At 39.5% G+C, this 15,645-nt stretch overlaps 1 protein-coding gene across 1 annotated transcript; it reads right to left on the reverse strand.

The window, feature by feature from the left end:
* Positions 1–6,169: 6,169 nt before the first annotated feature.
* On the reverse strand, positions 6,170–13,814 carry LOC111152020 (zinc finger protein 277-like). The gene is made up of 5 exons (XM_022510290.1): positions 13,727–13,814; positions 12,016–12,112; positions 10,008–10,050; positions 8,443–8,617; positions 6,170–6,633 (listed from the first exon to the last, which is right to left on the reverse strand). The coding sequence occupies exons 2-5, from the start codon at positions 12,019–12,021 to the stop codon at positions 6,447–6,449; spliced, it is 411 nt and encodes a 136-aa protein (XP_022365998.1). The 5' UTR covers positions 12,022–12,112; positions 13,727–13,814; the 3' UTR covers positions 6,170–6,446.
* Positions 13,815–15,645: the final 1,831 nt, after the last annotated feature.

Consider the following 15,645-nt stretch of genomic DNA (forward strand, 5'->3'; position numbering starts at 1 on the left):
CATTTTATTTATTTATTTGAGAGGAAAGAGAGTGGGGGTGAGTGCAGGGGGAGGGGCAGAGAGAGGGAGAGGCAGAGAATCCCAAACAGAATCCATGCTGAGCACAAAACTTGATCTCATGACCCATTAGATCATGACCTGAGCTGAAATCACAAGTCAGACACTTAACCAACGGAGCCACCCAGGCACCCGTTTAAAACTTTTAATATCAAATAACTTTTTTTTGTTAAAAATTTTAAAAAAATATTCTATTTAGGGGCGCCTGTGTGGCTGAGTCCGTGAAGAGTCTGCCTTTGGCTCTAGTTGGGGTTCCGAGGTCCTGGGGTCAAGCCCTGAGTCAGGCTCCCTGCTCAGCGGAGCCTGCTTCTCCCTGTCCTTCCGCCTGCCATTCTGTCTGCTTGTGCTCTTTCTCTAGCTCTGTTAAATAAATAAAATCTTAAAAAAAAAAAAAAGATTCTATTTATTTATTTGCCAGAGAGTGCACAAACGGGGAGTAGCAGGTAGAGGGAGAGAACGAGACTCCCTGCTGAGCAAGTAGCCTGATGAGGGACTTGATCCCGGGACCCCAGGATCATGACTTCAGCTGAAGGCAGCCGCTTAACTGAGGACTGATCCACCTATATGCCCCAATGTCAAATAACTTCGTATATTTTTTCTCATATTAATCTGTCTGTTGACAGTTTATTTTGCAGAATCAGCTGAAGAAACTAAGAGGGCAGAGAATTTTTCTCCCTTGTAAGGCATTTACATTTTTGCAAAGAAATATCCAGGGATGGCAAGCCCAATTATGAGTCTGCTGTGAGAAGTCTTTCTTTCCCACCTCAAATCTTAAAAACCTTTTTATTTTTCCTTTCCCCTCTCAGCCCTCTGTCTACAGTATCCCCTGCCTGATCTGTGGGAATCTAGACTCTAAATAACCACACGGTTTCCACACTGGCTTGTGAGGTTGGTCTTTGTTGTGGAATGACAGGCCTATAAAGCCTTTTTTTGAAGGGTAGCTTCTCTTTCATCCCCTTGTTGGTTTCACCTGGAAAACAACCTCAGCAGATTCCTGAACTAAAGCTGCTATGATCATTTCTGCAGCTGAAATTTCTAGGTTTAGCTATGAATCACAAAAACCCCAAAGTAACAGTGGGGAGGTAGATATTTATTCCATTCAGATGGATGTCTAGGTCATTGTTCAAGGGCTGGTGCAGCCTCAAGATAGGGATCCAGGTTCCTTTGACACTCTTGCCCCATCATGCTTGGTTTGACCTCCCTGTCCCATATGCAGACATCTTTGGCAACAGAGCAGGAAGGGATGAAAGGAAAACAGAGAGCGCTTTGTCTAGTATCTTAAGGAAGACTCTTAGAAGCTGTCACACTTGACTCTTCTGCTTACATCTCATTTACCATAATGTAGACGAGGAGGTGTCCTGAGCTGCTGGAAAACCTGGGAAATGTAGTCTTCATTCTAGCTGCCATATACCCAACTAAACTTATTATTCAAGAAATGGAGAATGAATACGGGGGCAACTGGACTACCAGATTAATTGTACCGGTGAGGACAGATACCTCTGTGGAGCCCTCCTCAGCACTCCACCTTCCCTTGCTTTTGATTGGTCCAGGCCTCCAGCAGTATTTCCCTCCATTCTGCCTTTGTCAGCAATAGTGGATATGTTCTGGGGCTTGACTTCCCCTCTATGCCTTTCAAGGTAGAACAGCTGGATTTGTCACAGTTTAACTTACCTCCTCGTAAGTTAAAATTCCCCAATAAAGGCCTAGTATTTCTAGAGTCTGATGCCTTTTTTCCCCCTTTTAAATCTTTCTCTTCTTTCTGGCCTAGACATGTACTTACCTGACATTCTGTTCTAGATTTCGTCTAATGGGGTCTTCTGTTTTGAGAGATAAAACACTAGGTCTGCTTGGCCAAAAGCAACCATTGTTCAAAAACAAACAAACAAACAAACAAACAAAAAACCAAAACCAAAACAAACAAACAAAAACCTTGGCCAGGGGCGCCTGGGTGGCTCAGTCAGTTGAGATTCTGCCTTTGGCTCCGGACGGAGCCCAGCATCAGGCTCCCTGCTCAGTGGGAAGCCTGCTTCTCCCTCTCCCTCTGCCTGCCACTCTGCCTACTTGGGCTCTCTCCCTATGAAAGTAAATAAATAAAATCTTAAAACAATAAGAAAAACAACAACAACAAAACCTTGGCCACTCTCCCCTTTCTGAGTTAGATAACTAGCATGCATTTTCTGATTAGGCTAACAGCCAATTTGGGCTTGGATTCCGTTTATCACGGTCCTTATTGGCTCTGTTATGTTTCCTGTATTCTGGTTACCTTCATTTAGTGTTAATTTTCAGAATTTCTCAAGCCTGCTCCCTCTGGGCATAGATAGCACTTGTATCTCTATTTACAATTTTAGTGACATCTGGAAACCCGTTCAATAATCCCTTGAATGTGTACTTTCATCGGATTGATCCTCCCCTTTTGAATTGTCCAACCTTGCAGGGTACACTTTGCATCAGTGTTCCAATTTTTTTTTTTTTAAAGATTTTGTTTTATTTATTTATTTATTTGACAGACAGAGACCACAAGTAGGCAGAGAGGCAGGCAGAGAGAGAGAGAGAGGAGAAAGCAGGCTCCCCTTGGAGCAGAGAGCCCGATGTGGGGCTCGATCCAAGGACCCTGAGATCATGACCTGAGCCGAAGGCAGAGGCTTTAACCCATTGAGCCACCCAGGCACCCCCTCAGTGTCCCAGTTTTTAAGGAGGAGTTCCCAATAGTTCTTGACAAGTAGTCTCTATTTTCTGTGTAGCTCTAAGAGAGTCCTTTGCCAGTAGTGGTCTATATTCTTGCTCCCTCTGAGAGTCAGCACAGCTGGCTGAGATTTTGCTTCTATTCTTGTTTGATTTTTTTGGGACCAAGTTATTATTTCTGAGCTAAAAAAAAAAAAAAACAAACCCAAAACCTCCAAAACATCTACACATTTTAAAAATAACCTCTTATATCTTTTCCCTTTTATCTGTCCTTCAGTTTCACTTTTCCTTTTATGTCCATCTAATCTAAGATCTCAACTTTATCTCCAAAAAACCTTTCTCCTTCACAAGCTTAATTATTCTTAATTTTGTTCTCATTTTTTCATTGCTCCTGTTCTAAAACTGAAGCATATTCTAGAAACACTCTACACACTTCCTGAACAAATCTGATTCCTAGACACACAAGGTTCTAGGCATAGGACTACCTTCTTATCTTTGGTTTTAAAACAATTTAACTCAATCGTGTCTTTAACTTAGGCATTTTCCATTATAATGGCTTTTATTTTTTTGCCTTTAAAAAAAAAAAAAAGATTTATTTATTTTGGAGCGGGAGGGGGCAGAGGGAGAGTCACTCCCAGGCAGACTCCCCACTGAGGGCAGAGCTGGAAGTGGGGCTCTCATGACCCCAAGATCATGACCTGAGCCAAAAACACACAGGTACCCCTTTTCTCTGTTTTTGTTTGTTTGTTTTTTGTTTTGTTTTGTTTTAAAGGATTTTATTTATTTATTCGAGATGGAGAGAGACAGCAGAGGGAGGGTGAGAGGGAGCAGCAGACTCCCCACTGGGCAGAGGGCTCAATGTCAGGACCCTGAGTTCATGACCTGTGCCAAAGCAGACGCTTAGCCGTCTAGGAGTCCCTCTGCTTGGTGTTTCATAAGAGATCTGTGCAGATGTCCGCAAAGTTGGAGGCTTGGAAAACTAAAGCCATGGTCAGAGCCTCTAAAATTTACAAATCCAGTCACTTTTGGATCACATGGCAGGGGATGACTTTTTTTTTTTAAGATTTTATTTATTTACTTGACAAAGATACAGAGAGAGAGAGAGAGAGAGAGAGAGAGAGAGAGAGAACACAAGCAGGGGGAGTGGGAAAGGGAGAAGCAGGCTTCCCACTCAGCAGGGAGCCCATGCGGGGCTCCATACCAGGACCCTGGAATCATGACCTGAGCCGAAGGCAGACGTTTAATGACCGAGCCGCCCAGGTGCCCCTGGGGGATGACTCCTGAGACTCATGACAGGCCACATGACTTCAAGATTAGTCTTTGGGCACTGCCTACAGAGGCTGGTATTAACTGTTGAAAACTACAACTTCAAACTCCAGTACTCTATAGCACACATGCTATGTAAAGAATGTACTGTATAAGAAGTGACAGCATTAGAAAATCATCATTTTGCAGTCACTAGAAAAAATAATAGGTAACAATTACCAATGAATACTGAGTGAGTTAGATAAAGGATTGATGGGGAACTTTATAATGATGCACTGACCGAAAACACCTGAGCGGACTATCAGCTCTAAAATCTCTAAAAACTGGTACTAGGGATATTATGTGCCTGACGTGATGCAACAGCAACAGTATTTCTTATAAATTATTTGTGCAAATAAGTTTTTGAACACAAATTTACTGGAACTTAAGTCCACCAGTCAGCAGGAAAAATGGGTGATAGAAGAACATGTTAAATGACACAAAGAGCATATGATCATCCAAATCCAGAAAGTGAGATAATGGGCTCAGTTTCTTTAACAAAAAAGTGACATTTTAAGAGGAAGGGAGCACAAACTGTATAGATTATAAGACCCTTAAGAACCATACCAACCAAATGCAATATATGAATCTCACCTGGGACCCAATTTTTTAAGAAGATTTTATTGATTTGAGAGAGTATGAGCATGAGATGGGGGAGGGGCAGAGGGATAAGGAGCAGCAGACTCCTCACTGAGCAGGAAACCTGATTCAGGGCTTGATTTCAAGATCCCGACATCATGACCTGAGCTTTGCGAAGGCAGCCACCTGGGTGGCCAGGTGCTCCATGGGACCTGATTTAAACAACCCAACTGTTAAGGAGTTTTAGATTACCCAAATGTTAACAACTCACCACATTCACTTTAGCATCCTCTCTCTATATATTCACATTTGTTTTCTGAGAGTAAGTTGCAACCAAAATGCTCTTTTACCTGTAAGTTTAACTGTGTATTATCTAAAGACATGGACATTCTCATACATAACCACAGTACAATCGTCAAGATCTGGAAATTAACACCAATTAACAATAGCTACCGACCTTATTAAAAGTGTACTATTTGTCCCACTAGATCTTTTACGGCAAAAGAAAATTTTTTTTTTGGCCCAGAATCTAATCCAGGATCGCATGTAGTATTATCTCTTTAGTTTCCTTTAATCTAAAAGAGTAAGTATTTCGGTCTTTGTTTTTCATGACCTTGACTTTTGAAGAATAAAGGCCAATTATTTGGTTGACTGTCCCTCAACTTGGGTTTGATTAATGTTTCTTTGTTATATTCGTGTTAATGCATTTTTGGAAGGAATCCTCAAACATGTCTTGTCTTCCTCAGTGCATCTAATTAGAAAGTATACAGTATCTGTCCTGTAACTGATAATACTGTAAAAGGACATCTTTTTTTTTTTTTTAAAGATTTTATTTATTTATTTGACAGAGAGAGACCACAAGCAGGCAGAGAGGCAGGCAGAGAGAGAGGAGGAAGCAGGCTCCCTGCTGAGCAGAGAGCCCGATGCGGGGCTTGATCCCAGGACTCTGAGATCATGACCTGAGCCGAAGGCAGTGGCTTAACCCACTGAGCCACCCAGGCGCCCCTAAAAGGACATCTTGAGAAAGCTAGGGAAAATTGAAAACATAGGATATTAATAAGTTAATTTTGTTAGATGTCATAATGGTATTGTGTTTATGTTTTTAAAAAATGGTACTGATCTGCTAATGATAGATACATTGTAGAAGATGAGGCTTGATGCCCATTTCTAGGGAGTTTGGTTACTCTATGCAGAAAGCAATAATGATACTATAGTCAGATTTATACTTTTCTGAAATTGCTTCCAATTTGTGCATTCTCCAGGTCTTTGACCATTTTTCCTTTCTTTTACTGGCTCCTCTTTTTGGTCACTATAAATCTTCCCCAGTGTAGTCAAATTCTGTGACTTGTTGGAAGAAGAAAGCCTGTGGCGGAGGAAATTGAAATTACTGGCTGAAACTAACTTTATAAATAATTTGAACATTTCATTTTTTTGTGATTTACGTGTCCTCTTTATTTAAAAAAGAAAAAAAAATTTTAAAGCCATCTTTTCACCTAATGTGGGGCTCAAACTCATGACCCCCGAGATCAAGAGTCACATGCTCCATCAGCTGAGCCAGCCAGGTGCCCCAAATGTCTTCCTTATTATAAATAATTGAGTCTAATGAAATGAGATCATTTATAATGATTACATAGTAAAACTTTACAGCCCAAAATACAAAAAGTCCTCATTTTATTTTTTGGAAAGTACTTTTTAAAATTTTATTTCACCAAGAAGTAATCCTTTGCTGATGTTCAAATTTAAACTATTCTTCTGAGTTTGTCTCATAAGAGAAAAAACATGAGACGTTGCATTTTCTTCTAGTTTTTCTGTGGCATTTTCTTCTAGTTTTTCAAGCTCTCATGTAGTAGCAACTGATTCAAAATACTGCTTTGTTTCAAAGCATGCAGTTTAGATATATCTTCACTGATGATGGTAATATTTCCATTTTGTTCCTGAGCTGTCAGATCACTTTCACTGTCAGACAGTGTACATAGAAGAGTATCGTTTTCATAGGTTGGAAAATAATACCTGAAAACAACCACAGATATAATGAATAACCAAACTATAACTCATCCAGAAAAGTTTCTAGGCAGTTGACATACACATTAGTATAATTCTGCTGGGTTTCCTCGCCAACAATTTCAACGGCATTTTGCAAATGTGGTATGGGAGACAACTTCTGAATTACTTTCACTTTGACCTTTAATGGCTGATACCAGTCTTAGCTGCATCCTTGCTTGCTGCCCATTCAGCCTCTGTTTGATATTCCCACAAGAACTCACTATCTGAAAAGGCAGCTTACTCCAGTATTGGGCATCTAGTTGTTAGAGATATTGCCATGGATGAAGCTAAAAATGAATCCCCTTCATTTCTATTCAAAGGTTCCAATTCTTCCCTAGAAGATTACCAAAACTCAAATATGGCTACTTTTTCATATATGAGTCCTTTAAATACCTGATGAAAATACTGTTTCCTTTGAATGTGTGTGTGTTCTTCCCAACCTATTCACTACTGGTTCCCTCATTCTAGGTGAATAAAAATTAAAACATTTATAGAATTTTACGTCTATTATTCTGGTTCCTTTTCTGGACACATTTAAGAGTTAGTTCTGGAGTATCTCTAAAGATTTCAACTTATTTAAGAATTACAGGAACAGGGTCTCAGGCAATCCAGGACCGACTTTGTCTCTTACAAATCAGGGATTTTCTTTCTTGCATTCTTTTTTAAGAAGATTTTATTTATTTATTTATTTATCCAGGACCGACTTTGTCTCTTACATATCGGGGATTTTCTTTCTTGCATTCTTTTTAAAGAAGATTTTATTTATTTATTTATTTATTTATTTATTTATTTGAGAGAGAGAAAGAGACAGAGAGAGACAGAGAGAGCAAGGGAGTGTGAGCAGGGTGAGGGATAAAGGGAGAATCTCAGACAGATTCCATGCTGAGTACAGAGCCTGATGTGGGGCTCAATCTCATGACCCTATGATCATGACCTGAGCTGAAACCAAGAGTTGGGACGTTTAACTGCATGAACCACCCAGGTGCCCTGAAATCTGGGATTTTCTAGAGGAAAATCTAGAGCTTTGGGGCTAGTATTGGGGGAGGGGTGGGGGGGCACTTATTTAATATTTCCTAAGAAGAGAGGAACCTCCAGGCAGCTAGAACCCTACAACCTCTCCGAGGTTCTCCCAGCTGAGGTTGTCCAGACTGCTATGAGAACCAGCCCAGATGGCTGAACTAGCAAAGGACATCTGGGAGTCTGATACCACCTCCATAGTACAGATTAGTGGACCACCTGCTTAACATTTATAAAGTTCTGAGATGCAAAATATATACCAAAAGCCCTAATAGTTGTGTATTCTTTGACAGAATAATTTTATTTCTAGGAGTTTATCTAAATGAAAAATTAGACAAGTGTGCAACAATGTAGGCATCTGGATATTCACTGTATTACTATTTATAAGAGCAAAATGCAAGAAACGACCTCAATATCTAGGAAATTAGGGTATATCTATTGAATGGGATATGTGACAACCATTAAAAATGATGCAATTGATATGTATTACATATAAAAAATGCATGCAATAATCTGTTAACAAAAATATAATGAAAAAAATCTTTGCTTCTATACTTACATCTTTTTCTTCATACCACAAAATACTAGAGTTGGTTATACTTATAAAAGGGGATTCCTTTAAAAATAAGGTTTTTTGAAGATTTTTGCTCTTTTTTATAAACGTATCTTTCTCTCTCATTAAGGTCTGGAGAAACTGAATAATGGAACAAATAAGGGATATGGAGCAAAGAAGTATAAGCTTGGTTGAGTAGTACTCACTCTGGTTGATCCCACATCTTTCTTTCAGGAAGCAGTGATGTATGTTTAGCTTCTTCCATATGAGTCCTTAACTCTGCTTTGGATTTGAATTTCACATGGCAGCCATAACATCTACATTGGTGAATTTGTCTCCGGATGAAATTGACCAGTTTTACTTGCTGGTAGAAATTTAATCCTGAAATATGATAGTTTATACAATCATCAGACAACTGGTCAGGCCTATTTTTAAATTGTTATAATTTTTCAAAAGAGCCAATTCTTTTTCTTTTTAAAAAGGTTTTATTTATTTATTTATTTATTTATTTATTTTTAAAGATTTTATTTGACAAACAGAAATCACAAGTAGGCAGAGAGGCAGGCAGAGAGAGAGGGGGAAGCAGGCTCCCTGCTGAGCAGAGAGCCTGATGCGGGGCTCGATCCCAGGACCCTGAGATCATGACCTGAGCCGAAGGCAGAGGCTTTAACACACTGAGCCACCCAGGCGCCCCAAGGTTTTATTTTTTTGAAAGAGGAAAACAGAGTGAGTGAGCATGAACAGGGAGAGGGGCAGATGGACAAGCAGACTTTGTGCTGAGTATGGAGCCTGAGGTGGAGCTTGATCCCAGGACCCTGAGATCATGACCTGAGCCAAAGTCAAATGCTTAACCATCTGTACCACCCAAGTGCCTGAGCCACTTCTCTTTATTAACCAACCTGAAGAGGTACTACAATGATAAAGAATAATAGATACCAAACAATAACAGCTAATACTTATATAGGGCTTATGTGCTAGCCACTGTTCTAACCAGTTTCCACACATTAATACATTTAATTCTTGCAGAACTCTACCACATAGGTAGTATTATCATATCCACATTATCTATTAGGAGACTGTCCAAGGTTGCACAGCTAGTGGGTGGTAGAGCCAGCATGTGACATACATACATGTCTGTAAGGAGAGCAAAGTAAAGTAACACTTTCCAGAGTCTAGGAAAGTAGTCAGTAAGCTGAGGTGTGGGAAGTGAGCTTTCTACTGCCTTTGATCCATTAACAAGTCAGTAATTTACATCTTCATGCCCCTAATCTTTCCATCATACTTATACTGAAAATGATACAATTGGGTCCATCTGTGACAAATAATCTAGCTACACTGTCAAGCAGTATAGTAGCTATTTTATATACATTGTCCACTCCCTTCACATTCTGTTGACCTGAGGCCTTATGTCACACAGCCAGTAAGTGCTGGAGCTGGACTATGAACTCCAGTCTGACCTCAAAAATCCATGGGCTTTCTCTTAGCCGCTTCCACTTTATTTATAATAGATACTAATCATTAGCTTGCATTTTATTTGAAGGATTCATATATGTAGGAAAGAAGAAAGACCATATAAAATAAAAAACCATATTTGAGTATTACAGTTCAAAATGGTTGTGAATCACTGCTTCAGGCAGTCCCATTGAGACCATCTGTGGAGAGACACATTTGGCTGTGCATTCTCCAATCACGACTCCCGAACAAGGCGTCATTTACAGGAGTGTATATAAAAACGCAACATCATGGAAAACAACTTCTGAATCAAACTCACCAAGTTCTGACTTTATTTTGAGGAGATCAAACTCGTGAGCATCCTAAAAAAGGAATGAATATCTGTGAGCATATAAATTATTTAATCTTTCAGGCTGAAGTTATAAACAGACGGCTTATTCATAGGAGTTTGAACACTGTTGAAACTCAGTCTCAGTTCATCATGTTCTGCTTTTGAAGTATTCGAAATATAACTGCTTCCCCCAACCACATCCAACTACTTTTTAAAGCACAGTCCAAACAAGTCATGCCAATCAGTTGAAACATTTTAATTATTCACAGTTTGTATCTACAGTTTTCACAATTTACTATGTATGCATTCTGCAGTCTGACAAAAGTGTCCTCAGTCTGTGGTAAAATGTGGCCCTATTTACTGTATTGTGTGCCTGGACTACAATTATGGATATAGGTCCTTTGCTACACAAGCAGATAGGTAATTTTACAAATCCACTTTTCATTTTATGCTGTTAAACACACTGTTTAATGCAAATTTCTCTTCACTGACATCTTTCCATAAATTTTATTTCTTTTGATTTTTACAATGCAGCCTTATTCTGTTCCACTCGTGCAATCGTCCATCTGGGTAAATGTTTGAACTTAAAAGCTTACAGAGAATAAAGACCATCTAACTTCCTATGAAGGCATTCAATGTAACATCAGAGGCAGGATAATTAGGAAATCCATGGTACTTTATGACTGGAAGTGACTGAGCAGAGGGCGAGGACACAGGTCAAGGATGTTGCAAAGGAAATTTCCTATACAGGGTAGGGGTATTAAGACTCCTTTCAATTCAAAGATATTAGGATATTATTAATTAAATTTAAACACTGAAAACTATACACACATACTATTAGCAACCTGTTTCAGAGAAAATGACTCTCTGCTTTCTTAAGGGTAAATGCTCATGGCCTTTCACATACATTCTATTTTTTTTTTAATGGAACTAAGAAGAGTGTTTCTGAATGAGAGCAGGGAGAAGGTGGGTAAAACAGGATAATCTGCATCACTGTTGGCAGAGATGGCTGGGGGAGGGTAGGGAGAGGGAATCAGAATCATCCAGTAATATTTTTTAATTATAATCACTCCTCTACCTTTAAGCTGCAGTACTGTCATGACTCATTAGATATCCCCCCTCTTCACCCGCACTGTCCAGGTGAGGATCAGAGTTGTTGGGAGTGTGTCATCTCTCAGATATACTGGGGTGAAAAAAGGTTTAGAACTACCAGCTTCAAGCTTCATTATAACAGAAAAATGGCATCCAAAGAGGAACACACGAACTGGAAATACCCTCAAATTTCTTCCCTCCAAATTCTTACAACTGCAGGAGCTGCACAATCACATCCTTTACCCTTTGCCTCTACATTGCCCATGCCGCACTGCCCATTTCCCTTAAGGGCTTCGTGAACCCTTTCCTGCTTTCCTTATTCACTAGCACAGGAGGCAGTGGAAAAAGATACAGAACCGTCCATATCTTGAGTACTGTTACTCATGGTTACAGGGCCCACATTCTAAGCTAGAATTATCTCATAAACATCTCAGAGGTAGGATGGCATCAGTGGTCTGTGAAATCCCACCCTAACAGTTTGCACAGGTCTTGTGCATTGTACTAAATTGCCCTGAGTTCTGGCTCTTCTTGATGGATTGGGTCTGTCTCTTCGGTTTTGCCTACAGCACTTTCTTTTTAATAAAAGATTTATTTATTTATTTGGCGGGGGGAAGGAGAGAGGGCACAAGTGAGCACAGGAGGAGGGGCAGAGGGAGAGAATCTTTCAAGTAGACTCTACGCTGAGTGTGGAGTTGAACTCGGGGCTCGATCTCACAACCTTGAGTTCATGACATGAGCTGAAACCACGAGTTGGACGCTTAACCAACTGAGCCATCAGGTGCCCCACTTAGAGCACTTTTAGGAATAGGATAATGACAAACTAAACATAAGCTGGTAAGACTGCAATCATGATCAGTGTCCCTGTCAGAACAAGACAAAATTCAAATGAATAAAAGTATCTCACCTCCATGTGGACACATAATTTCTCAATGGTTTCTGCTTGCTTTTCACAAAATAGGCAGACAGCAGAGTCAGGGTGTTCTTCCCAATCAGACCAGTCACTGTGTTAAAAAGAAAACAGCAAATAGAGAGATTCCCCTCATTAAGAGGGCGTACTAAGCAGTCACTTGCTATTACTTCCTCCTCCCTGGGAAACCCTGCCACTCTTTTTCAACTCTGACATTTTTGTAAAGATTGTCACATCATATTATGACTTTTTGATATAGCTTTTGAAATTCAAAGTAGCACCATGAAATTAATATAAATAGTGAACAGGTGTTGCTCCATTTTCTTCTATTTGCTTCTCTTCTGAGCAGCTATTTTACTACAGAATCAGTTTAATGTCTTTCTGACACAACTAGGTTTAATTCGCAAAGGAGGCATATCAGTAGATGCAATGCTCCCTCTTATTAGCCACAACCACCAAGTACACATGCTGTGAGGTGCGATGCTGGGAGTGTGTCTCTGCATGACAAATGGCGTGTTTTTAAAAGGCAAACCATGTATCCTTCATGTGAGAAATACTGATCATTTTAAGTGTTAAATCTGGCGGTAAACAGAGAGGTCAAAAACCACACAGGACCCATGTTACCATTCCTGTCTTCTCCCCATCCCCTGATTTATTTTGAAGACACTATCAACTTCTTGTCAGTCCTAAACCCGGAAAACTGAAATCCCAGGAGAGAAAAAAGGCCAAGCATCTTTGAAGGAAAAGAGGATGAGTAAAGGCAATCCTTTAAGGTTGAAAAGAACACTTCCCAAGCTTGTAATTCCAAGGCAAGAAGCTGTGAATATTTTAACTAGGTCAATGGGATGTACATGGAACAAGGTTAATTCCGTGACATTCTCTACTCCAATGACAAGCAGCACGGAGAGTTCAAAGTTTGTGTAACTTCAAGATCTGGGCACCAACCAAGTGAGCAAAATACCAATGAAATGTATCTTTTTCTGCATTATTTTTTACTTGTGTGTTCAATTAACAGCTTTTTAAAAAACTTTTGAAATTTTATTTTTATTTATTTATATATTTATTTTTAAGGATCTTATTTATTTATTTGAGAGAGTGATAGACAGGACAAGCAGGGGTGGGGGGGTTGGGAAAGGGAGAGGGAGAAGTACACTTCCTACTGAGCAGGGAGGCATGGAGCTCGATTCTAGGATCCTAGGATCATGACTTGAGCTGAAGGCAGATATTTAACCAACTGAGCCACTCAAGAGCCCCTAAAGTTGTTTTTTTAAAAAATTAATTAATTTATTTTAAAAGATTTTATTTATTTATTTAGAGAGAGGAGGAGGAGAAGGAGCAGAGGGAGAGGGACAAGCTGACTCCACACTGAGCAAAGAGCTTGATGTGGGACTTGATTTCATGACTTTGAGATCAAGACCTGAGCCAAGACCCAAGAGTCAGATGCTCAACTATGTCACCCAGTCACCCCTCAATTAACAGTTCTAATGGCAAAACACTATTTAGCTGGAATAACAGTTGCTTTAGTGATTTTTATGTAAAAGTTACTTGGAATTCAAGTTTTTGCGCTATTACATGGACGGATGATGACAAGGAGAGAAAGTTTTCTTTGTTTCTATTCTCTTAAGAATAATCGCTTTAAACCAAACTATGCAGTTGTTTTCCTACTCTTAAAACACAGCAATTAATTAGCAGCCATAACAAATCTTACTCTTCCTGATGGTCTAGCAACTCCCGATCATCTTCCAGTTGAACTTCCTCCCATGACTTTCCAAGTTCCTGTTGTGGGAAGAACAGAGAGATTAGGGAAGAAGGAGGGAGCAGGGGGAAGAGGAGAAAGGAGAGAGAAAATAGACACAAAATTAAAATAATAAAACCTACTTAAAACCACATACTCGCTGGTTTTAAATCAATATAAGTAGGGTTTATTAAAATAGTTATTTCAGTGACAAGGAAGGATGTATCCTAAAATGCTTTTAATAAGTTTTTCTTTTTGGAGAAGCAGTGATATTCTTTCCATCAAATTCCTTCCTTTCTCTTAAATGTAAACCAGTTTCTCAACCCTGGACGTACATTAGAATCTTTTGGGGATCTTTTTTAAAAAAACAAAAATATCTCTTAATGGGGCCTGTGAAACACTCACATAGCTGGACTGTTTCTCCCTGAGGTCCTCTACAGTCTATTTTTCAAACAGGAGCCACAGTGATCTTTCTAAAGGACACTTCCTTGTTTGTATAAACCCTCCTATGGCTTTTTACCACACTTAGAACAAAATTCAGAGGACTTATCATGGTGTGAAAGATCTGCGTGTTCTGCCCTGGCTCCTTCTTCGTTACTATGCCCCATGCCTTTTCCTCTGGCTCAATTTGCTCCAGATAGATCAGTGTCTTCACTATCCCTTGAAAGCAACAAGCTCACCTCCACTGGCTACTTCTGGACATGTTGCGTTGTCTGCCTGAACATTGCTCTCCCGCGTAACCGTGTGGCTCAGTCGTGGGGGCATCTGCTTAAATATTGCCGCCTCTTCTGACTCCTCTGTCTAAAAAAACAACCCTTCTCCCAGTTACTTTTTATTCCCCTATGATGTTTTATTATTTTATTTTTTAAAAAAGATTTTATTTATTTATTTGACAGACAGAGATGACAAGTAGGCAGAGAGAGGGAGGGGAAAGCGGGCTCCCGCTGAGCAGAGAGCCTGATGGGCTCGATCTCAGGACCCTGGAATCGTGACCTGAGCTGAGGGCAGAGGCTTTAATCCACTGAGCCACCCAGGTGCCCTGATGTTTTATTATTTTTTTTTAAACATCAATCACTTCCTGAAATCAGTTCTGTGTTTCTGTATGTTTTCTCATTTGGTATTCGTTTTCTCCACCAGAATGTCCACGAGGACATGGACTTTGTTCATTGTTCTATTTCTAGAGCCAGGCATATATGGTAAGTACTAGAAAATACTTCAAAAACTGAATTGTAACTGAAAAGGTCTAAAAATTCAATACCAATTTAGATCCTACCTCAAAAGGTTTTTATAAGGTGACTAATAAATTAGTACACATACAGGCAAACCTCAGAGATATTGCAGGTTTGGTTCCAGACTACCCCTGTAAGGCAAGTTGAATGAATGTTTTGGTTTCCCAGTGCACATAAAAGTTATGTTTACATTATATTGCAGTGTATTATGTGTGCATAATGTGTGCATTACGTCTAGAAAAACACTATATACCTTAATTATTGTGAGAATTACCAAAAGGTGACTCAGAGACATGATGTGAATGAATGCTGTTGAAAAAATGGCACAGATAGAGTTGCTCAATCCTTCAGGACTGCCATAATCCTTCAATTTGTAAAAATCCATGAAGCACAATAAGCGAAGTGCAATAAAACTAGTTATCCCTCTATATAAATAGTACACGGCAATAGGCAATAGTAAGTACTCAAATATCTACTTCAACACTTTATCTTTTATCTGGAGAAGTTGCAACCATGTAGGGCTAGGTCTGGCAAACTTAGTCATAGTTTCAGCAAAACTTTATGGAGTAATGAGCAGGAATGATTTCTTTCGGCCTAACCATTTATCTTTTCTATTCCTGAATTATTTATTTCTCCTCCTTATTTTTTCTTCTTTCTCCATCC

Source organism: Enhydra lutris, unplaced genomic scaffold, assembly GCF_002288905.1.
Source record: "Enhydra lutris kenyoni isolate GAN:26980312 unplaced genomic scaffold, ASM228890v2 scaffoldscaffold27, whole genome shotgun sequence".
Classification (NCBI taxonomy): domain Eukaryota; kingdom Metazoa; phylum Chordata; class Mammalia; order Carnivora; family Mustelidae; genus Enhydra; species Enhydra lutris.